General features: G+C 42.8%; 1 protein-coding gene across 1 annotated transcript; it reads right to left on the reverse strand.

Moving 5' to 3' along the window:
* Nucleotides 1-2,833: 2,833 nt before the first annotated feature.
* RAP2B (RAP2B, member of RAS oncogene family) lies at nt 2,834-8,349 on the reverse strand (the record flags this gene model as incomplete). The annotated part of the gene is made up of 1 exon (XM_081300915.1): nt 2,834-8,349. The coding sequence occupies one exon, from the start codon at nt 8,347-8,349 to the stop codon at nt 7,798-7,800; it is 552 nt and encodes a 183-aa protein (XP_081157041.1). The 3' UTR covers nt 2,834-7,797.
* Nucleotides 8,350-25,069: the final 16,720 nt, after the last annotated feature.

The raw sequence follows: 25,069 nt of genomic DNA on the forward strand, positions 1-25,069 counted from the left end.
CCTCACATATGTGAGGCAAGCGCTTCTACCACTGAGCTACAGCCCCAGGCTGAGCCTCTTTTCTTGAATGAGATATAACTCAATAAAACATTGCCTCTAAAGAGAATACTTTATTATGTTAATATTAATAAGCATATTAGTGTTAGAATATTTTGAGTCTGTGGCTAAAACCAAAGTTTGAAAACTTTATAAATGGTCAGAGAGCATATAAAATAATGAAATCCTTGATTCGAGCTATAAAACTAAGTAATAAATCTGTATTTCATAAATGATCCTATAGCAATCAGATTTTTCAAAAAATCAATTAAGGACCCTTCCTTGAACTCTTTTGCTACTTCTACAATTTGGAATTAGTCACTAGAAATCATTTTACAAACCACAGGAGATTAATAATCACAACTACACCCTTCAATTCACACATTTTTGTTGCAATTGCACTATTTTTACCTCTTACAACTTGGTACTCAACATCTCTTTCTCTGAGCTGGTTGCCTTCTTCCAACAAGCTCTAAAATCATGAGAGGAGCTTTTATATAAAACATTATTAGCTTAGCAGACTTGAAATGTCAGCTTCGTTCTTTGGCACACTCATTTTACAAGATTATCTCTTTCCAAAAAAATACCCTGCCCTGAGTCTTCTTTATATGAAGAACCCCGAAAGACTATGCTTATATTATTTCTTTCCTGGAAAACAGAACCTAAGTTGTTCTCTCCTGTTTGTTTTCTCATTTAAAAAAAAAAAAAAAGTGAATAAATTTCAAACTTCCCCCCTTTTCCCTTTGAATTGAACAGATTATGTTCAATTTTAGAGAAACTCAAAAAGGAAAGTGGAAATGATGCACAAATATATGAAACCACAGTAGTTTTATCACACAGTACCACAAACAACAAAACAATTGTTTCTGAATCTTCATGGGATCCAATTTTATTTACAACATCCTCATGCCTTTCTGAGGATAGGTCCAGTTTTCAAAAAAAATTATCTACTTTATTGCCTGCCAGACAGACCTACAGCATTATAACTGATACCAGTACTAATGCATGCTATTCTCATAGCCACTAGGGAAAGAAGCATAAGATTGTTGCTCTTAAAACATTAAAGTTAAACATTAGTCTTTGCCCACAGGTAATAGTATGTGCTCAATAAATGTTTGTGGAATAAAAAAGGAATCCATTTCAGCCAGTTGACTACAAATAAATGAACCACACATTTTTCAAAGCCCTAACAAACTTAGCCTCACATAATCCTGCAAGAAAATTTATTTCAAAGAGTAAGTATTGTCAACTGAGCAAGAAACAACACAAAGAGATATTCCCTCCAAGTTATAAAACCCATGGACACTCAGGATTCCCTGCGCAACAAGGCCATTTTGCTTTTCCCATCTATCCATTCCGGACATCTATTTCTGCTTCTCAGAAATTAAGACTTACTGATTAAGACTTTAGAACTCCTCATCCATTATTCTTTCACTCTCTTAAAATAGTTGAGTTCTAATGAATAAACTATTAAATAATTCAGATTGTCTTAGAAATGGTAATCAGGATGCTGTTAAAATATATTATTCCAAAACCAATATCACCTTGAAATTTTAACAGTTTAATAAAATCAAGTAGTAGTAATCCAAAGTAATGGCAGTAGAAATCAACATAAAATAAAAGTCAAGATAAAAATAGACTAACACTGCTAGACTTTCACTACACTAGCACTAGCTGATGATAGAGCTCTCTAACACTTCACAGGGCTCAAACTGTCAGCCATAAATGTTTTAAAGTAAAATGTAGCCTCAGAACAACATATACCAATTTCTTTTAACAGATGGCAAACTAGACTTAAAAAAAAAAAAAAACACAAAAATTTTATTTTATGTGTAGTTGAAATGGAAGACATAGTTCCAAAGATCATCATGATAAACCTAGTGTCAATAGAGAAGACAAAAACCTACCATTCTCTAGTCATGGTGCAGCTTCTATTGAGTAGTTTCAGACTTTTTAAATATTCCATATTCCCTTCATTCTGCAAATAGTTACTAAGCAAAGACAGTGAGCCCGAGACTGCCGTGCTATAGAAAGGACAACAGTCAACAAGAAGGTGAACAAGAAATATTTTTGCCAGAAACATTTATTAACATCATCATTATTAGGGCAAAAGCAAGCAAATACCCCAAGTCCAGAAAATACTAAAGATGTAAAAGAGTTCTGAGTAAGGTCCCTTCTTCACACCCAAACATGAACAACAGCTTTTACTCTTTCAGCTTATCAACTCCACCCAGCTCTGAAATCTGAGAAGAGCAACTCCACTATTTATTAGATCTCAACACACTATTTTTTCCCCCTTTTTGGTGCTGGGGATCAAACCCAGGGCCTCATGAAAGCTACACACGAGCTCTACCACTGAGCCATATCCTCAGGCCTCAGCCCACTATTTCTTAAGCCCCGACACTACCTTTAATTCCCAGACCTTTACCCTGGAGTCCTGGGAACTTCCTTGGGTGTTAAGAAGGAGACCTTCAATGATACATAAAATTATAAGAGGTTATGAGGGGCAAGGGGGAAGGAAAAAGAGGGAGAGAATTGAACAACAGCAGGGGAGGTAGAGAGGGAAGATGGGAGGGGAGGGGAGGGGAGGGGGGATAGTAGGGGATAGGAAAGGTAGCAGAATACAACAGTCACTAATATGGCATTATGTAAAAATGTGAATATGTAACAGATGTGATTCTGCAATCTGTATTTGGGGTGAAAATGGGAGTTCAAAACACAATTTGAGTCAAATGTATGAAAGATGATATATCATGAACTATGTAATGCTTTAAATAATCAATAAAAAAAAAAGATGCATAATGAGACAAGACACAGTCCCAGTTGGGTAGAATGCATTTTCCAGACTGGGTAACAATGGAACTGAGACTGAATTAATTAACTAGCACCTGGACCTCTGAGAAGAGAAGACACACATATACACAGTGATCACTACAACCTAAAAATTAAAATTCTCTAACAACATATTTTTAGAATCCTTGCTAGGAAGCAGGAAAAATTAAAATGCTTGCCTTTTTTATTTCAAGGGAAAAAGAAGACAAATATTTTATTATTTCCTTTATTATTTATTTATTCATTTAATTTATTTACTTATTTTGCAGTGCTGGGGATGGAACCCAGGGCTTCAAGTACTGAACTATATACCTGCAGCCCTGAGAAGACAAATTAGTTTAAAGCAGTTTGCCAAAGACATGAGTTTTTATCAAAAACATGGGGGTGGGTGGGGATGAGAGGGCAGTTGATTCTAACCATTGATTCTAATCATTGAAGCTATGTCCCTGATCATTTTGTTGTTGTTGTTGTTTAGAGTCAACCAAATTAACATTAAAACCACAGCCAAGTTACTCAGAGAAGGTGACAATGATCAAAAGCCCCATCTACAATGTGTCTGCCCTGTCCTACTCACAGGACAATCTGACAATCCAAGTGTGAATGGTGGGTGTCTTCTGGAGCAGTGGATTTCTATGGAGGTTTTCTACAACTGGTAGAAAGCAGGCTACAAGGGTGCCCAGGTCTTCCATCTATGTCTCTATCCAAGAGGCTCTCAGGAGAGTACCCTTCTGGAGTTTGGACTAGGTCATTTGTTCTCAAAGTGTGGTCCCTGGACCAACAACATCACAATCACCTGGAAACTTGTTAGAAATTAAAATGACAAAAGTCCTAACCCAAATCCACTGAATTAAACAAAAAAAACAAAACAAAACAAAAAAACTGGAAGAGGGGTCCAACAATGTTTTAACCTTCAAGTCATTTTGGTTTATGGTCCTTTGAGAACCTCTGGTAAATCTCTATAGCCTTCTCAAGCCACCAAAATCCTACTGTGAGTAGATCAACACTCATCTAGAACTAGGGGCCCATCTGATTAAACTCATCTAATCATCCCTACCATCAACAAAACCAGCTACATTTTCATAAATTTATGTTAGCCAGCTTTTCCCAATTAAGCAGACAATGTGAAAAATATCTGATGTCATTTTAACTAAAAGTGGTGATCTCCAGATAAAATCTTGGTTCCCTTCACATTTATGATGTAGAAACTCATTCTAGCTGTCATGCAAAACAAATCTATGTTTCTGTGAGTTAAGGTGCAGGAATTGGCATCTCTTTCCCAAGACCCAGCTGCTACATTCGACTTTCTCTCTTTGCCATCCCTTCCTACCCAGAACTCACTTAAGAGTGCCACCAGGAAACCTCAACAGATGGGGCGTTTTAGGGTTCCCACCCACAGGAAATATTAACTAGCCAGAAAGCATGAAGTCTCACACACAGAGAACTCTTAACATCATACAGATCTGGTTCCAAAATCTGGTTCAATGAAAAGTCCATGTCAGCAGCTAACATGGAAAACACGACCCAAAATCCACAGCACTCAAAGCTGAAGGTGTTAAAACTACATAGATACCTCAACTTTCCTGAGGTGGTCACAGAGGAGGAGAAAAATAATCCTTTGAAATGACATAAAACTGGGATGGCTGTCAGAGGCCAAAAAAGAAAGCTGTTAAAAAACAGCAGAGGTCAAGTTTAATAGCCAGCCAGGCTCCTCAAGAAAGCTTCTTTCCCAAACTCCTCCCTCCCTCCCTCCCTCCCTGCTCTACTTCCTTAACACTCCAAGTCAGCCTGACTTTGTCATTCAAACAAATGCTCTTATCTCTTCACACCACAATACCAGAAGCGGTTCCTCCTAGCCAAATAAACATTGTAAAAACGTTTTTTTAAGAAAAAAGTAGAAATGTCCCTAAATTTCTCTCAATTTTGTCCAGAAAATAACAGAGAAAACCAAAACAGCACAGAACTATTTTTCCTGCTCCAGTACACATAAAATTGCTTTGAGAACCCAAAAAGCATTTATTTTACAGTATTCGGTAAAAACATGTTAAACTCTTCTGCTCTGCCACCCTAGACCTATACAGAATTTAGTCATGCAAGTGACTAAACCCTGCGGGAAGGTGATTAATGCACCCAGCAATCTATTCCATTTCCAAATTCCCATTTTCAAATATTTCCTGTCAGGATTATATAATTTCTTAAATTATATACCTACTAGCTTTTTTGTCAAAAGCTTTCCAATTAATAATAATAAATAAGAATGATAGAATCATCAAATACCTTGTTTTTTACAAATTCTTCAGAGTACTTGTCACATCTTCAGAATTTTCAACACTTTGGATTGAATTAAGTAACCAAATTTACTCAAATGCAAGAACGAATCCTTGCAATAACATCAATTTGGACAGTTTCTCTCAGTTTCTACAATTGCTTTCTAGTTGTGTTTGATTATCAACCTAAGTGGGATCAGTGCAGGGGAAATTGGGGGGGGGGGGGAGGCCTATGTATCACAATCAAAATAAATAGTTCCTCCTCCACAAAGGAATACTGAAATGCCTCCCAGGCAAACCAACAACAAAAAAACCAAAACCACACATTTTAAGGCAAGATATGTTAATATAGCTTTAAAGAAACCTATAGCCTCTAATTTCTTTTGGCTTTGTTAGGGGAATAAATCCCTTTTGTCTGAAGACTCAGGACACTTCAACTATATTTAAAACCTAAGATGTATCAAGTACTCTAAAATACATAGACACTTTCTTTTATTCTGTAGAGGCTATTTTACAGATTAAAGACCTCCTTAAGAAAAATAAAAATAAAAAATAAAAAAGCTTACACTGCCTCCTACTGTCAGAAGGAAGAATTTATGAGGTCAAATATGGTCCACACACAGCACAGTGCAATAAGATCAAGGGAACAGATCTGTTTCCAAATGAAATTGCTGAAATACTGTCTATGACAGATTCAGATACAGTGCAAAACACACCACATGGCATGATGTCAGCATGAGAAATCATCCCCAAACGGGCTTTCAACTTGATGCACAACATAAACACAACAGGATGAAGGACCCAAAGTGCCACCCTACTTGGCTGAGGGTGAAGTTCTCAGCTCTAAGTCAGCATTAGCAGTTGGTGCCCCTCCCACCCCCCACACCACTACCCAGAGCAAGCCAATGGCTCCATCTCAGAATACAACCAAGATGCCTCCTCATCTTTTAGTCAGCAGGTATGGCCAGGGCTTCCTAGGCCTGAGGACTTTCTCCACATTTAAGAAGTTGGAAGGAATGTCACACCCAACTTGTCATAGAGATACATCTGTTTATCTTCAAAATTTGACAGCTCTGCTTCCTGCCCCTGCCTACCTCAGCCATGATACTGCATTACCACTGATGCTGTACATCACAGAATATGAAACACAGAAACACAAACAATACTTTTGGGCTTGTTTCTTTAAAAATGACATTTGTATTAAAAGTCTTAAAATGAAGAGACAATGATTAAACAAGTGGAATTAAAATTACAATTAGAACTTGATACATCATAACAGTGAAATTTTGCTCTTGCTTCTGAAGGTACACCCTATAACAGAAAATCAAAACATTTAAAAAATAATATGTAAGGGGAGCTAAATACCTGAAATTTGAACAAAATGAAGCAAAAAAAAGGGGGGGGACAACCCATTGCAAGACATGGACATTACATTTTAAAGGCTGAAAATAATAAATTCACTGAACAAGGCCCTATTGTCCTGGCTCCTTCAGGAAGATTACTGAAAGGAAATTGGTAAGTGGTTTGGGGAATAGCAGATTCTGGTACTGGTGGGAAGTTCACCGGTTGGCAGCGGCTGAACAGCTGAGTTTTGAAGGCACTCTGCAGACACAGGGGTGCTGGGGGCCCTGAATCACATTTACAAAGTCTTTGTATTATATTTTTAAAAGCTAGTCATTAAAATCTGTTGCTGCCAACCAAAAGAAAATTTTTTTTTTTAAAAAAAAGCTAAACTTAACACACACACACCATAGTACACACAAAAATGTGCAGGATCTGTAACATTTTTTTTTCACAGCTGATAAAAAAAAATACTACCATTCTCCCAAGGCTCCCCTTTGATACAGTAGGTAAACAAAATAGATTTTTTTCCACAAATATCAGCAGACACTTTCTGGCACCCCACACTGTATTGGCATCAGTGTTAACAGTCCCAGTTCAGATGTGCAATACTTCAGATTGGATACAATGTAACAAGAATCCAACTTTGCATAGACATCCTCAGAATCACAACCAGTCACGAGGGGTTGCCCTTCCAAGCTGGCAGGAAAGGAACCCGATCTAAATTTCCAGCTACTCCTGGAAAACAAGGAAAAAACAAGAGTTTCTTCCTCTCCTTCTGCTCCTTCATATGGGTTTCCCGGACTGGACTGGACTTCCATGTATTTAAAACTCGGAACTAGAAAAGAGTCATTAACAAAAGAGAGAGAGAGGGACAGAGGGAGAGGGAGAGGGAGAGAGAGAGAGAGAGAGAGAGAGAGAAGATCCCCCCCTTCCACCTTCTTCCCCTCCACTTCCTCCACCTCCCCACCTCCATTTATTTCCAGGCTGAAACTTTTGCTTGCCGGGTGTCGAGCTGCCAATACAGCACCCTAACGGCCACTTAAACGGGGGAATGTGCGTCAACCGAAATCAATGAGAAACGTACATGCTGCAAAGAGCCACATTTCCACCAGGGTCTCGGATGGTCAGGACGGGGCACCCCTCGGACACCGGGCGAAGGCAAGGGATGCGGGCCCCGGAAGCCAGCCGGGCTCCCGGGACACCCCGGCCAATGCAAAGTCGTCTCCAATCTCAAAGCAAGAAAGGAAATCACATTTAGAGAGTCGGATGCGTTTGGCTTTTGTGCGCAGAGCGAGGCCGGCGCCCGGCGGCCGCGGGCGCCTCAGAGGATCACGCAGGCCGAGCAGCAGCCCTCGTCGCCGTTGGGCTGAGCCGCGTAGTTCATCTGCCGCACGATCTCGGCGAAGAGCTCATCCACCGAGGCTTTGTTTTTGGCCGATGTCTCCATGAACGGGCAGCTCCACTCCTCGGCCAGGGCCTTGCCCTCGCCGTAAGAGACCTCGCGTTCGCCCTCCAGGTCCACCTTGTTGCCCACCAGGATCATGGGCACGCGCTCGTACCGCTTCACGCGGATGATCTGGTCCCGCATGGGCTTGATGTCCTGGAAGCTCTGCTGGTTCACCAGGCTGTAGACTAGGATGAAGCCCTGGCCGTTCTTGATGTACAGGTCCCGCATGGACGCGAACTGCTCGGTGCCCGCCGTGTCCAGGATCTCCAGCACCGACGGCGACGAGTCCACTTCGATCTCCTTGCGGTAGAAGTCCTCGATGGTCGGGTCGTACTTCTCGATAAAGGAGCCCGTCACGAACTGCACCGTGAGCGCGGACTTGCCCACGCCGCCCGAGCCCAGCACCACCACTTTGTACTCTCTCATGGCTCCGTCGGCGCTCGCACCACGCCTGCCGCGGCCCCGTCGGGGCTGCGCGCCGCTGAAGGCTGGGCTTGGCGACTAGACTTCTCCCTTTCCTCAGCTCCGCAGGAAAAACCCACGCGAGCGCGGCCCGGAGCGTAGGGCGTGGAGATCGTGGGCCGGCTCCGGCTCCGGGCCGACCTGAGGCGGCAGTGCGTCCCTGGGGCGCGGGTCCGGGGCCCCGCTGCAGTCCGCGGCGGCGGCGGCGGACCGGAGGACAATGCCGGCAGCTGAGCGAGGCGACGGCTGGAGTTCCTCACCGCGGCAGCCCAGGAGGGCGGGGAGGCGGCGGCGGCACTGAGCTGCAGAGGCGGCTGCTAATTGCGCGTCGGGCCGGGACACGCAGGGCATGAGTCCCCGCGGAACGTGCGCCCACCGCCGAGGCCCATCGCGCTCTCTCCTGCAGCCTCCGTGGGGCGAGGGCTTCCTACTCGCCGCGCGCAGCCCGGCCCTCCCCGCGCGGGCGAGCATGCCCAGTGCGCCGCCCGTCGCCCGCCCGACTTCCGCGCCCGGTTTTCTGCTGGGTCGGGCGGAGGCGGGGTTAGAGGCGGGGCTCTGGATTTGAGTCTCGGGAAGCGGATTCCCGAGCCAAGCGAGTCCAGGAACTAGATAAGTGTGTGCGCTGCGGGAGAAAGGTGTATCTACGTGTGTAAGAGGAGCTGGGAAAGCTCGGACCGGAGGATGGAGGTCGCCTTCTTTTGTGGCTCTGGGGTTGTGCCGAGGGCGGCGGCCCTGCGAGAAGCGTGGAGCGCGGCGGGCCGGACCTGGGATGGGGTGGTTCTTGCTCTGGACTGCCCGTTATCAAAAATCCGAAGATGCTACTCCCAGAGCCCCAGGCCGTTGTAGGACTCGGGCAACGGGAGGCAGCGGCGGTGGTGGATGATCCCTACTGCCATTGCGCAATGCTTTCTCAACTGTTCGCAGGAGGAGCGCTCCCCCGCGAAGCCGGCCCTCAATTCCTGCACTGCAGCCCTCCGACAAGGAAAACAGGAGGAATCGGGCCAGAGACTCAGTCCTGACTCGGGATGGGGCAGCCGGGGGCGCCCAGAGCTCCCTTCTGGCAGGGATGGGGCGGGCCCGAGTCCCACCCTCAATCGGTGGGTCCCACCCACCTACCCACACTGCTGTGGCCAAAACCCGGAAAAACGGGCCCCATCCCAATCCCGAAGCCTGGCGGCACCCGCAGTTTAGGACATGCTCAGTCGGCAGAGCTGGTCCTTGGGCTTGGAAGTAGGAAGCTTTTGCATCGCACGCCTACACTCCAGCTCAAATTACCTCTCCTGGACTCCGTATTCATTGGTCCCAGGGCGCGAGTCTCACACCCTCCAGCCTTCTGCCATTGGCCACCGCCAAGGTTTTATCAGCTTGGGTTGCTTCATTGGCTGAAAAGTAGCCTCCCTTCGCGATTGGTTATTTATAGAGATGGAGCTGGGAGGCGGAGGCACAGCTGTTCTTTCTCCGCTACTCCCCTGCCCCCTTCCTCCCACTTTCCCAACCCAGTCGTTTTGCAGTGATGAGTGAAAAAATAAGAATTTAGGCGGAGAGCTCAGAACTAAATATAGTCCTTTGTTGGTGTTTTAGAGGGAGTCTGACTCTCGGTGCCCAGTCACGACTGTCCCCTGTAGGGAGCTGATAGGGCTGATTACAATTCTTGGTCTGCAGGAAACGGCAAAGTTTCCAAGTTTTTCTGTAGGGAGGGGGGAGGGTGTTAGGATGAGAAATGAGCCACTTGGAACTCGTTTCACCCGGAGAGGCGCGGGGAATGTCCAGGCTTGCCTGTTCGGAAACGTCTGTGCTATTGGGCAGGCAGTCGCTAGACTGGGCTCGGCTCTCTTTCAACGGAGGCGCGAGGAAGATGCCCAGACTTGTTCTGAGTATCTCTCATCCTTGCAAGGAGAGGTGTCAAGACCTGTCTGCAAACATCACTGGCTGGTAGCGTGAGCCCCAGGGCGAAGGGGATGGGGAAGGACAACCCTGACCCGGCATCCTGCCTCTCTCATCCTTTGCCATTGCTCTCTGGTTTAACCGTCTGCACAGGAAGGATGAGCCAGGAGGGGTGCTAACGCTTGGTTTCAGTTCCTAGTCCCGCCGTGACTCACGGCCACGTTAGCAAGTTAACCTTCTTCAAACCCGGGCTCCAGTGCGAGTCCGCTGCAGGAAGTCCTCGGGCATGCTGGGCACTGGGCGGAATAAGGGCAGCAGCCTACGCCTGGGGGTGCCATGGCTGGCGCTCCCGCCGCGTCTAGAGCCTTCTATTTAGTGGAGAGAGGGCTTTCCAGAGTACTTGCATATAATTATGCTTATGTAAGTCTCCAGAAAAATCTCTGAAACAAATTCTAATATAGTTGGATAGAATCCTGCCAGTCTTTACCCAATGTTGAATATCTGCCTATTATTGTACCCCTTTTGAAGAAGAAACCTAGGCCATGAGATGTTGGGTAACTTGCTAGAGATTTCACAGCGGAATGTAGCAAAGCTTAGATTCCAACGGAAGCTGCAGAGTCTGGTCTAACCACTAGACAGCACTGCCTTCTCACAAGAAAATTCCTAGTTTTTGCTCTTTCTTAGGTTAAGTTGATTTTAGATTCAATATGAACAAACTTTCTCCCCACCCCTTGGTGCGAGGGATCAAGTCCACATCACCACCGTGCCAGGTAAGTACTCGTCTGCTGAGCTACATCCAGGGCCTTCAAACTGGCTTTTAAAGTCAGGCAAGAGGAACCTCTGTCCATGCCACATTCCACCTCTCCTCTGGCAGTGCCCCCACCCACAGGGTCAAGCTAATGATCCATCTTGCTGCAGAACCCTTTTTCTAGACCAGGCTCCAGCTAGTCAGAACACTTGAGTGCCCTGTCCACATGGTGCCAAAACCACTTCCAGCATCTGTTTGGGATTCTAGGCAATGACTGTTCAATTGAGTGTGTACTCCCACCTGCTTGGGCCCTTTTCATGTGGAAGAGTATTGATGGGGTCAGTTTTATCTTCCATGGCACTTTCCAGCCCTTGGTGGGTTCCAAGAATTCCTAATTGACACCTGGTTATCCAGGTCCTTGCAAAGAGGTATTTGTTAAGATATTTTAGCACTTTGTTGTCTTGAGTGGTAACTTAAATCCTTCAATTAGTGCTATGTGTGTTTCTATGTGTACTGTTGCCCACAGAGGTGGTTCTGAATCCGATGTAGAAGAAATGGTTTGTCCTTACAGGTGTGGTGTCTAATCTCAAGGATTAGATCTGGGTTATCACCTGGGGCCTTGTGCAAGCCCCTGACCTTCTTGACCTTAGTTTCTTTATCTGTAAAATGATGACAGTAAAATGCGCCCCACCCATCTAGCTGCACAAGGAGCCTTGCAGAGGACCTAGTTACTAAAGCCTTCGTTTTTCAGCAAGAGAGCTGAGCAGAATCAGTGCTCTGGTATTCTGGCTGTGCTTTCTATGGTGCCAGGCCGTCCATAGATAAGGCCTAACAGGTGGTGGATGCAAGTGTGCTTTTAAAGCTGTAGCACTTCATACAGGATCTAGCTACTGCCCACACAGCTTGATAGTCCCACCTGGAAGAGGCCATCCACAGGTATCCTGGTGGATGGGGGATGGCCTCTTAAGTACCAGAAAGATGGCTCAGCTTGAATACTTTCTATTAGGTATTCTTCGCTAGCAATTTTTTAATAAACTCAGATTTTTTTTTCCCACAGAAAGATTTATATTGGGGTATTGAGATTCAAAATGGAGGGAAGAAAATTACTATTGTACAAATTTTAAGGTTGGTTGCTGTCTCCTATGAAGTGCATTAAGATGTTTTTGATATTCCCACTTATAGCAGGAATCATTATCCTGGGGCCATTATAATTTGCATACCTAAGTCTGGTATTCTAAACACCATGTGAATTACTTGAGGTCAGGGTCCATGTCTTGTTTCCCATCACAGCTTCCTCTGTCTCTCATGCTTTTAGTACAGGAAGACTGCAGTTGTTTGCTGCAAGACAGGCTGGATAAATGTTAGCTACAGGGTAAACTGAGTATGCTACCCCCACCCATCCTTAGCCCTTCCTTTGGGTATGATTATTTGGTGCCTTTTCCCTTTACTTCCTCTTGTTGTTTTTCGATTTGAAACCTGCACCTAGTCCATGCCCAATCCTCCTGAAGGCAGAAGATGACACCCTTAGCAACTACTGTGTGACCCAATCACTGTACCCCAACCAGGCAGCTTGTAGACCAGAGACCCTATTAGATTTAGGCAGCACAGCACAGGGCTATAAAAACCTTCTCCTGCCACCCACCCCCTCCTCTTTTTCTCCAGTAGATCAGACACTGTCACAATAGCAATAAAGATCTCTTGGTCACTTTGAGTGTCATGGTCACTTTTCTTTCATGAGTATTGATGAATATGTGAATGGTGTTTTATTCCTTTTCTGAGCTACATTTTGGTAAAGGTAATATCAACCTCTGGTGAGACATAACATTTCCAAGATCCAAACAAAAATGTCTGCTCCATTTGGAGTCTCCCTGAGCCATAAAGATGCTGAAGTAATGAAAGCACACTAAGTTGGATAGAAACACTAAATTCATTCTCTCTTGGGGAAAGACACCAAAGCATCCTATGGATGAATGTTTTCTATGAAGAAAACTTAACATTTACAGTTACCCTGAAAAGTATTTCAGGAAAATAGCCTAAAAGTAAAATCTACCAGATAAGGACAGCTTACCCTTTGATTGAAGGATGCAGAAACAAAACCCATCCTTGACCTTTGTTCTCAAGAGGTATTGCTGAGCTCTGCCTAAGATGCTGGGTTTGGGCCTTCCAAGAATAAGGAAGTTTGTTAAAATGTAAATCTTTTAACTCCTCAAGAAAAGAAGTACTAGAACCGGGCACAGTAGTGCTTGTAATCTCAGCGGTTTAGGAGGCTGACACAGGAATATCTTAAGTTTGAGGCCCGCTTTAGCAATTTAGCAAGGGTCTAAGCCACTTACTGAGAGCCTGTCTCAAAAAATAAAAAGGTCTGGGGTTGTGGCACAGTGGTTAAGCATCCCTGGGTTCAGTCCCTGTTACAGAAGAAGGAAGAGGAGGAGCCGAAATGGTACTCACCTGTCCTTCTAATTTATACATAAGTAAGTAGAAGTTGATTTCATGATGTTCCTATGCTATAAATGAACAAATAATTCTAGACAAATTCTTCTAATTTTGAAAATACCAAGCACAAGTTTATGGTAACCATGTATCCTTATTTTAAAGTAGCAGTATAAGCATAAGATAAACTGCCTTACAGAGTGGTCAGTGAATATTTAAGTTATGTCATAACATGGCTGATTGGCCCTTTTCAAATAACCTCTAGCAATAACTCTAAAAATATTTTATAAGTAGAACAAATCATCGTCATTGTCTCATACTGTCCATAGAGTTTAGGTGACACTTTGGGTAGCCAAAATATCACACACACGCTGTTTCATGCCACTTCATGCTACTTACGTTAAACTTTGAGCAACGTTCTGCAGAAACATGACTTGAACTATTTGTGAGATTTTGTATCTCTGTATCTTAAAAGCATCATAAAATCTGAGCAGGATAAAGAGAGACAAAGATCTGCCTAGATTTATAATTTCAGTGTCTGCCTCTATCACTTGTATGCTGGTTTCTTTTTCTTATTTTAATTATTCTTCAAAAGTGTCTGTATGGGAATGACTTAATTTTCAAATTAAGTAACCTCTGAAAACTGTTCAGCTTTCTGCAATCTTTTTGATGAGCCAAATACACACACTCGAGTGCGCACACACACATACACACAATGGAACTAGTTATTGTCTCAAGACTGTTTTATCAGCTTAGTATTGAATAATGATGTCAGCCTAGAAACTTATACGCTGAGTTATTTGGGTCAAGAAGATCATACTTGACTCTATAAAGAAGTTCCCTGGGCTGAAGTGCCAACAGGGCACAGGCTAATACCACAGTAGTTACTCAGGAGGGTTGAGATCTATCATAAGCTCTTACTGATGGCTTGGCATCTTTTAATTTTTTTTAACTGATTTTAGAAATAAACAGAAAAAAAAATAAAGTCTCTCCGTTTATAAGATCGATGATCTGACCTTTCCCATGAGGTCTCAGATTTATCTGACACCTTGATCTCTAGAGGAAACAGCATCCTCCACTTACGGCATGACTTTTATATGATGAACACACCCTCACTCAAGGGAAATTTTAGAGAGATTTCATTGATCCCAGTTTTCCCTGTTGAAAGCTCAATTTCAAATCCAAGTCTGTTTAAGATTTCTCTCCTCAGAACCTTCTGTTCCAGAGAACCAAATACAGAAAGAATAGGAGAAATTGCTTAGCTCCATTACAAAGAATTAGCTTCTTGCTTTCTTATTTCTCACCAAGCACCAAAGCAGCCCTCTTCCCCTTTAGGAGGGATAGCCCACCACTTCCCCTGAGGCACACTTGAAGCCTGTCAGACTCTGGTTTTGATGGGGGCAGTGCCAGTCTACACTGGGGGAAGGAAGTTTCCTTTGTAAATTACTGTCAGCACAGGGCTGGCTTCAGGAAATCTGCTGATGGGAGTTCTGTTTTGCTGGCAGTTACATAATCTAGCAATCAGGATCTGTGACTGTGGTTTGATTCAGGGAGATACCACACAAAACTGCAGAATTGTGTCTCTTTAAATAATTTTTTGATTGTTATATACAATTCCAGCACACATGGGTAACATGTGTTATTGTTCAACTTTTGTAATATGGATGTATTTTAAAAATCAAATCCTTTCTGTTAAGGAATTTGTATCCTGAGAAAATGTTCATTGCCTTGTAGAATATAACTTTATGGAATTAAAAGGAGTGATCATGGAAAATGAATCCTCTGTTTTTCATGTGAGCTAAATATTCTACACAAGTGGATTGAACTTTCTCTCTGAAAAGGGCCAGGTGATAACTGTTTCTGATTTCCAGGCCCATGCTGTCTCTTTTGCAGCTTCTCAGTTCTGTTCCTCTACCACGAGAGCAGCCAGAGACAGCATGCAAATAAATTAGCATGGCTGGTTTCCAGCAATACTTTCCGTGTGGAAACAGGTGGTGGAGTGCATTTGGTCTGCAGGCCCATAACTTGTCAATTTCTTAACCATGTATTAAGGAGGAAAAACAAAGTCATTTCTTGCTGGAATTTCTTTTGATCTAAATAAGCTACTACTCTGTCAATAGATGTGGTTGCAACTCTTGGCCATAAGCTTTAGTAAAATGCCACTCAAATGGCAAATATGTATCAAGTATGACTGATTCTGTATAATTTATAAAATGTTCATGTTTCTATTTTTGCACAGACTGTAAAATTTCTTCTCAATAGTAAGATAGCCACCATATTTTGTTGGACTTATCGTGTGCTTTGTATTGAATTGTAATTTTTTTTATTATGGATTTTGGTTATATTATAAGGAAACACAAGTCCTAAGTCAATCATATGCCTTGAAAATAACTTTGTTAGTTTTTGATTAGGCTTTGATTTGTTTATGCTTTTTTGTTTTAATTGAGTTTCAAAATAAATGCTTTCATTCTAAACTTAGTAATCTTTTCCTTCATGGGCTTCTTTTGTGGATTCCATGCCACAAATAGGAAGACATCTTACATTCCACCATGTTTTATACAGCTAGTATTTTCTTCTAGTATTTTTATGGTTTTGTTTTTTGATGGTTACATTTGGGCTTGCTTTTCATCTGAAAGAAGAGCAAATATGGAGAGGCGGAAATGCAGGCAGGGGATGAGCATGAATGGGAGCTTCTGAGGAAAGGCCAAGAGTCAGAAAACCTTGGTGAGGAGAAGGAAGCATCTTTCCTCTCCACCAGGAAAGAAGAGCCCAGAGGCCTAAGCACATGGCTGCTGAGGCAAGCCCCTGCTGGGGAAGGGAAGCCAGGTGCAGGCTTGAAAAGTGGCCAGGCTGCTAAGTTTGGTTTCCATAAGTTGGTGAAGATGCCAGTTCAGCTTTTACCTTTTTAAGAAGGCTATTAACAATTCTCAAAAATCTCAGATCAGATTTGTTAAAATATCTGAAGGCTTTTTTTTTCTCAATGTGTACAAATAAATAATTATAAAATGAGCTGTCTATCTCCCATATGCCCATACCTATAATGAATGGGCACACGTACACGCATGCACACACACACACACACACACATACTCCTGTGACTTACATAATTAAAAATTCCATTACTAATGGGAAATTAAATGAACTCAGTAAAACCATCTTACCTACCTAGTCCCTTGAGCTTCTCTTTCTAGTGCATGACAAATTGCAAAGAAAAAAGAAAAAAAAAAAAAAAAAAAACTCTGACTACCTAATCTCTCAGAGGGTGAGTCATTTTGAGTAGCTGAATATTTTGGACCACAAAATATTGCTGTTGTCTGATGTGTTTTGTCACAACAAGAAAAATATTTATATCCCTTTCATTAGATAAGTAGTATATTTTTATTGTAACATGGGACGCTTAGAAAAGCAGATGAATAAAATGAAAATAAATCATCTAAAACCAGAAACAGCATTTTGGTTGGCAGTCTTTTTTTTTAATCATAGATATTATATATATATATATATATATATATATATATATATATATATATACACACATACACAGAGAGAGAGAGAGAGAGAGATTGCTAGGTCAGTTTTCTCTTGACCATCTCAATTTACAGCTTAGCTTCAGGTTCTATAATCTACTGATTGGAAAGTAGGAAGTTAAATGAATGATATCTGATATCCATGGTGAATAATTTTCCTTTTACCTAATAATTTTTGACGAGAGGTTTGTATCTCTTATGTTGAAGTTATTGCAGTGCTGCTGAGATCAAAACTTGCTGAGAAGCTTTATTGACAGAGCCCCTGGTGCAGCCTGGTTTGGGCCTATTCCTGCCAATGTGGGGTAAAGCTCATGCAGGTTCCTGATCTCTGGGCCACAGAAATGGCTACCTGTCTGCACAGTCAGCTGGGAGGCAGGGGCTTTGGCCACATTCCTCCAAAAGGTTTTGTCTCTCCCCAGAAATTATCTTCCTCTCTGTTGCCCACAGTGTCCTGTGCTGCGTCAGCACTAGCCAAAGCCCGGCAGTGACTTCTCATCACTCACCCTCTCTGCTTTCTTTTGTCCCTCTGTACCCAGGCTTCTGTCTATTTTCCATAAGTTTTTCCAGAGGCTTAAAAGAAATCTGCCCCTCACTCTTTGCAAAGTGTGTCCCAGTGTGTTTGGGAAATGACTTATTATCAAGTCTGCAAATTCCTCCTAAGAAAAAAATAATAGGTACTTTTGCTGACGTGGTTTCAGACCAAATTTTTTTCTAAACCATTCTTAGAGTTTAACTTGAATAGGATTCCAGGCATAAGCAATATTTAAAATTGTATATTCATTACAAGGATGGAATGAGAGTTTCTAAATAGTACATGCCTGATAAATCTAGTTTTTTATTAAATCTCATATCCAATAAAATTTCTTATCTCAAATAACTTTTTTTTCTATAGACTGAACCAGAAAATTAATATTTTGTGACTGAAAGACACACATAATGTTTGCAGATACCACTGTGCTTCCTCTGGTGAGCTGAATGATTGGGTAGAAACAGGGTAGTTATCCTCAGAGAAGCCTATGGTTCTGGAAGGAGCCTTCATTAAATGTAAGTAAAAATGGTGGGAGGAGGAGAGGTGTGACAATAGAGACTGTCTTGGACTTCTAAAGCATTATTTGTCCTCTGTAAGCCACAGGTTATGCTCTACCACACTCAAGGACCATGCAATTTCCCAGATATTAAACTGTCAGCTGATTCTTATTCTGTTTAATTCAGATAAGCTACAAGTTAAATTAGACTGACTTTATGTGACTTTTCCGTATCAAGGATTATCACTGCAACCTCACGGTGCTTTCTTTCTAAGATGCTGGTGAGCCAGAGAAAGAGGGGCTAGAACCAGTATGTAAATCAAGCCAGAAAAAGCACCATCCTCTAAGGGCCCATGACACCACTGGGGAGGTAAAAGAAGAAAGGATTAAGGCTCACAAATGTAATTGAAGGACAGCAGAAGTCATCAAAGAGAAAGGGAGATGCCTGTCTAACACAGATATCCTAGATTCCCCGTTGGGATTGCTGTGGTGAACGTGCCATTAAGCTCATGAGGTACCAGCTTCCACATGCTTGATGTCAGAAATCTGCCTCTCGGGTAGCTAGGGGACTCAGGCAAAATGAGGATCATAAGATACAGGATTGTGGCTGTCTTACTCCTCAGCCAGCATGATGTAGGGAATTAATTTACATGGGCAATTGTTTGGAAATATAAGCTGCAAAACTTCTGCTATACTTTCTGTCCCTGTAGGTTTTGCTGGCTTTATTTTGATGCCTTCTACGGTTATCCCACACTGAAAGAATTGGGAATACTTAGACGGCACTGAGCAGGAAACCCTGAGCAGGGGACCTGGAGCTAAACAAAGAAATGTTTATTTATCACATAACAAGGAGTCTGTAACTGCAGTGCTTCCAATTTGATTCAGCAGCTCAGTGAGGAGAAATGCTGCCCCAGAAATCCAGTCTGCTCTTGTGTCTGGAAAAAGTTGGGCCGGGAAAGCGGGGTGAAGGCTGTACAAGGAGGGCCTGCTGTTTTATCAGAAGCCATAGGTCCTGGCCACCCTGCTCTATTACTTGGATAGTACTGCATGGAGAGTCCCTTTAGCTGCAAAGGATACTGAGAAAACCCAGTTTTTCACTTTTCCTTCTTCTTTGATGGAGGGAGACTGACCCAGGGAGGAATAAATGGAGCAGAGTGCTGGGTAATCCAGCCCACAGCATCGACCCCAAACACCAAGCCACTCTAAGAAACTCAAGGATTTTCTTTCCATTGAATTTGCACATAAATTTTCCATGCCTATTCAAAAGTTTTGGCTGAGAGTTAGGTATCATTTCTTATCTCCCCATTGAATATTACATGTTAGAGGTCTTATTTGTTTTCAAGTTTGGTTGCTCACATCATAGAGTCTTATGTGATCCTACTTCTGTTTTCACAAAAACTTGCCAAAGGTTAACTTTTTAAAACCATTTTTTGGTTTCTTGATATTCAACAACTCACATAAAGTAGCGAGAACACTGGACTTTTCGTCTGACAGACTTGCTCTTAAAATTTGACTTTCTGATGTAAAATACGGATGATTTGTTCAGTTTCCACGCCAGCTGGTCCCTGAGACAGCCCCGCTGGCCCCCCTCCCAGTGTTCACACCCTTGGTTCCCGCCCACGGCTTGCCAGGCTTGGTCTGAATGATCAATGGAACAGGGACAGAAGTGATGGCAGGCTGCAGCTTCTGTCCCTCTTGAATTGCTCACCTGGAAGGAAGCCAGCTGCCACCTCCCCAGGACATCCAGGTGACCCTACGGGGTGGGCCACGTGAACAAATCCCTGCTTCCAGTCGTGGAGAATAGCTGAGGACTCCCAGCAGCCCAGGAAACTCAGGCTGACTTGAATCCTCGGGTGGTGGCATTGCCACTTGTCTACCTAGCCTCAGATCACCTCTGCCATCTTTGTTTTTACTGTTTAAAAGTTACTTTCTTATTTTCCATTACTTGTCTTATACTTCTATACCTCAATGCTTTCATGCCCAGAGAATGTATGAATATATAAGTGTGTATCTATGCACACACATTTATTTATGTGTGTATATTCTGTCCAGTTACGACACTCCTGTTTTTCTTGGCCAACTACCATGATGGGAATGGTTTTTGGTTCACAGAACAGTCTCCGCTATCATTTGCTGCTACATGCTCAAGGCCTGCTTCTCTGCCCAAGGCAAAGCTTTTTGGTTGCTGATCTCTTGGTTTATTTTTACATGTTTTTCTGCATCTGAAGTAGATCTGACGTTCAAGCAGCCTGAAATACTGGTCTTTCTTTCTTTCTTTTTTTGTGGTACTGAGGACTGAAACCAGGGCCTTTCACATGCAAATCACACACTCTACCACTGAGCTACAACCTAGCCCTGAAATAATGGTTTCTGGAGAGCAGTGATGTTTTCCCTGGTACTATTTATGGGTCCCAGGTTCTCACAGGGTGATTGCCAACTAGCCCATTTTCTTTCCTCTCTTACCTGGCCTCTTGGATTCTACCTGGTCTTGCTCTTACCCGTACACCCGTCAATCCTGTGCAATGCTAGTAGAGAAAGCTCATTATGCATATAACTGAGAAAATGAATGAATCACAATATGGTTAACTCTTGAAGACATAATGTTGAGTGGAAAAACCCAGGCACCACAGAATACACATCATATGATTCTATTGGCACATACTATTTAACATTCATAAAAGGCAGAATTGCACTATTTTTTCCAGATATGCATAATTAGAGAGTAGACTATAAAGATTCAGAGAGTAATGGCTAGCACTAGAGGTTAACTGCACATTTAGTTATTATAGAATGAGGGTTGGGTGGGAAAGGCCATGTATTTGTGAGGCTCAATGCCAAATGAAAATGCTAGATCCCTTGTTCAAACACTCGCAAGAATTTCAAGATGGCGGCCTCAGAGCATGAAGCCAGGTAGAGAACCTTCTCAGGACCAGGCTCAAGGCAGCTGCTCCAGTTGTGCACACAAGATGCGGCCCCAATTTGAGGCCTTCGGGGATTCCTGTTATGCTCTATTTTTTCACTCAGGAGGAAAGGAGTCATATAAGCATTTGCTTCAGAAAAATCCTGAAAAAAAATCCTGAAGTTAAACATTTACAACAAATGTGGTTTTTTGTAACTTTATAACTTTATTTTTTTAATGTGAAACAAACAAACAAAAAAACAAACAAAAAAACAAATTGCAATGGACCAGTACACTCCCTGCTCAAAGCCTATGGACTGGTTTCCAGGGACCCCTGCATGATCATCTGTTGGGACCCAGCTCAAATGCCAGCTCATCTGTGACACAGCCTAAATTCCTCTCTTCTCCCTAACACCACTGGCCTGGACCACAGTGCTTCACTTTTCTTATTCAAACCAGAACTCTTCGAGTTTGATTTTCCTGAAGGACATGAAATCTTGGGAAAATACTTCAATCTTTTTTATGTCCTATTCAGGGGCCTACAAGGACTTAAGCAATTGTTAAATTTAACTGGGGTGATATTCAAAGATCGTAATAACCCATTATTAAACCTAAAAGGCCCACATCTCTACACTTTGCAAGTCCTTAAACTCTGCTGTGTGTAAGGTAACAATGGTGAAGGTGTCCATGCAAACTGACACATGCTTGTTCACCCGGAGGAAGTTAGAAGAAGGCACCAAATGCTTTACCACATCATCCAACATCTTTGTTTCATACATGAGATGAATCTCACAAACATCTTTTCAGGACCATTATAACATCATAAATGTAATATGATGGGAAGTGCTTTTAGGCTAACAGATATTCTAGATGTCATTTTCACCAGAAACACATTTTAAAGCACTATTACCATTTATTTTCTTTGATTTTTTTTTTCTTGGCATATTTTAGCTTTTACTAATGCTTTGGGTTCTTTTAATAAACAAATGACTTGTACATTTTCCTACAACAGACAGATGGGTGAGTTCTCTGGGTATTCTTTTTAAAATGAAGAAAATGTTCCCTGTACCAGCATCTGGGTAAAATTTGGCAATCTGTCACAGATTTAAAATACTGACAGAAGGAACCATCTCTCTTCTGCAGAAGGTGACTCTGCAAGTCAACTTTTTCTTTTTCTACATTTTTTTTCCTATGTCAGGCTTTGAAATCACAAATGAAATATGGGTTTAGAAAAACCACTACACAAAATAGTATCTAGACATTTCTTTTCATGGCTTTCGTGGATGCTTCCAATCACATTGCCCAGACGGCCGTTTTACACGCCTGTGATAGCAAAACACCCTTCTCTCTGTATAAGTAAAACAGTGTGTAGACTTCTAAATGTATATATAAATAAGAATGTTTTTCATACATAATTTCACTGTACAAATCCTACCCAGATAAATCATGACATTTGGTTGGCAAACATATGGTTCCACTCTCCATGACATGGACATACGGTGAAATCATCCAACGAAAAATATCTACCATTTCTACAGGATAATTCATTTTAATCAACTCTGTGAGTTTAAATGATTCTTCTCTTACTCTGCCAAGTACCGTACATGGTGGGGAGAAATCAACCTATCATCCTTGCCAGTGCTAAAGACAGTAGAAGAATATGAAATCTCATTAAAGCATTTTAAGCCCTATTTACGTCCTCTGTCTGTAACACTTTCCACCTAATTAATGCCCTAGATCAATGCCCCCACACAATAAGCCTTATATCTCTAAAGGTTTTCAGATCAAATGTTTTATTCCTTAATAAGCCTTCAACACACCACAAGGGATCCCCAGGATCCTGGCTGCTTCTGGGTCTTTCTATTTGCTCTTTTTCAGACTGGGGGCTTCTTCTCCCAGCTCCTCCACAGCTGACTTCTTGTCCCTAAAGATGTCACATTGCTGTTGCTGTGGGGGAGGGTAGAAGCTAGGGTCTTGAGTATGCTAATCACATACTGCACTGCTGAGCTCCACCTCAACCCAGATGTTCCTCTCTAGAGAAGAAACATCAGCCTCTAATGTTCTCTCTCCCAGAGCCTCAGAGCCAGGAGCTAGTGCAGAGGGCATGTCTCAGACCAAATCTGACCCTCTGTTCTCCTGTGGCCCATGAGCTAAGGATGGTTTTAACTTCCTTTTCTTCCTTCCTCTTCCTCCCCCAACTCCTACCACTAAGCTAAACCCCTAAGCTGCTTGTGGGCATTAATTTCGGCTCGGGTGATCTAAGTTCTAGATGGCTCTTTTAGCCCCTGGAGTGTGATGGTTCCAGGTCCAGCAGAAGCTGGGCAATTCCACTGTGGTTTCTCTTCCGGGTCAGAGGCCAGCTCCCATGGAATGGCACACCTCTTAAGTCTCATGCCCCACACAGTCCCTTCCCCACAGTAATGCTTTCCACCCATTTTACCTTTCTATGCTCTTGGAGGCCAGACTCCCACACTTGCTTTATTATTTGGAGCTGATCTGACATATGGTAAAGTCAGAGGCCTTGAGTTCCTTCCCAGTAGCAACGAAGCCCTAGTACCTAGCTGTAGTCAGGGACACCTGTGTGCACTTATCAACCCTGATTAAGATTCTAGAGATACCCTGCACAGACCCAGTTCTCCAAATCCCCTTCCTCCTGTTTTTAATGAGAATGAGGTAGCATATGTGGCAGTAAGAGAGTGCCCAGCACTGTCCCATGCCCACACATGGTCCGCACAACCACCTGGTTCTTGTTGAGCCACAGAGTTCCAGAGAGAAGACTGATCTCTGTGTAAAGGGAAATTGCTCTTCCAGAACCAGAAAGCAGGGTCTCAAGAGCCGCTGTTTGGTGAGAAGACTCATGAGATGAACATGGAGTTCTCCCTGCTCTGGTGAAATCTGACTGAAGGGCTGCGCTTTCTGATCTGGAGTTTTGTTGGGGAGCATCCATGCTGAAGGAAGACTAGAACCTGGTAACCCGCACTGATTTGTTTAAATTCATTAAAACATCTGGAAGCAAATAATTAAAACATCTGGATTGCTAGTGGATCTACTGGGGCTCAGACACATTGGCTATTGTTTAATAAATGACTTCTTAACAGCTCCTGCTGAGCTTCACTGCCCGTTCCTGAAATGTGTTTGCTTTCTCTGTACGTAGCAAGATTTTAGTACAAAGAGTGTGTGTGTCTCCAGTGTTCAATCAGGAAGGGCAAGTTCACCATTGAGCTAAGAGCCGACTGTCTGTAAATTTGAATAATCCTTAGGAGACTTAGTGTTAACTTCAGGTATGCATATAACAGAAACCAGATGACCCCAAATAGATTCTCCATATTTTGAAAAAAAATTCTGGCCAGGCATTTTTGTAGAGTAACTTGGAGAAGCTTTGATTTGTTTATGTATATTCCATGACCTGAGAGTTTTATAACCTATAGCTCATAAAAAAGACACGTGTGGACACTCGGGGTGGGGTCACTTCTGTCACCCCACTTCAGATGTTCACGAGGTAGCTGTGTGATTTGTGAGATCTCCAGTCCTGAGAACTCTGGGTTTGATTTTAAGGATGGGGGAGGGCTATCACCCTGCACACTGTAACCTCACCTCAAGGTGCTGATCTGCTCTTTGTGGGACACTGGGAATCACATTTCCTCCTTTTCAGTGGCCTCCTGGAATTCAATTCCCAACTCCGTTTTAGTTCCAAATACTGAAGTTGTTGGGGTATGAAGGACAGCTTGTCCTATCTGGGTTCCAACTTTTCCTCTCGAGTGTCCGGGAGAGTGGGCAGATGCCTCCATCTTCATAGGCCTCAGGGTTCTCATTAGTTAGATAAAAATGTTGGGAAATTTTTGATGGTTTTCTAACTGTTGTGGAGTAATATGCCAAGGGCCTGTGCTGGAGGGCAGAACTTCAGGCTGAGGATCACACCGAAGCTCTTCCTCGTCAACGTCACAGTAAGAGCAAGGACAACATCACTTGAGCTAGTTTGCAACTTTGAAAAAGACTTCCTTGGAACAATATGTTTGTAAAGCTTAAAAATTCCTGTGCTCCATAATTTCTGTGGCCTCTAACTTTTGGACACTAAGGTGAGCAATCCAAAGATTGGAATTCTAATTCAGGCTCCTCCACAAGCTTGGTGAATGATAACCTTGGAAGCCATGCATCCTGTGTGGGCCTTTTT

This window comes from Spermophilus citellus (genome assembly GCF_964194105.1).
Source record: "Spermophilus citellus genome assembly, chromosome: 7".
NCBI lineage: Eukaryota > Metazoa > Chordata > Mammalia > Rodentia > Sciuridae > Spermophilus > Spermophilus citellus.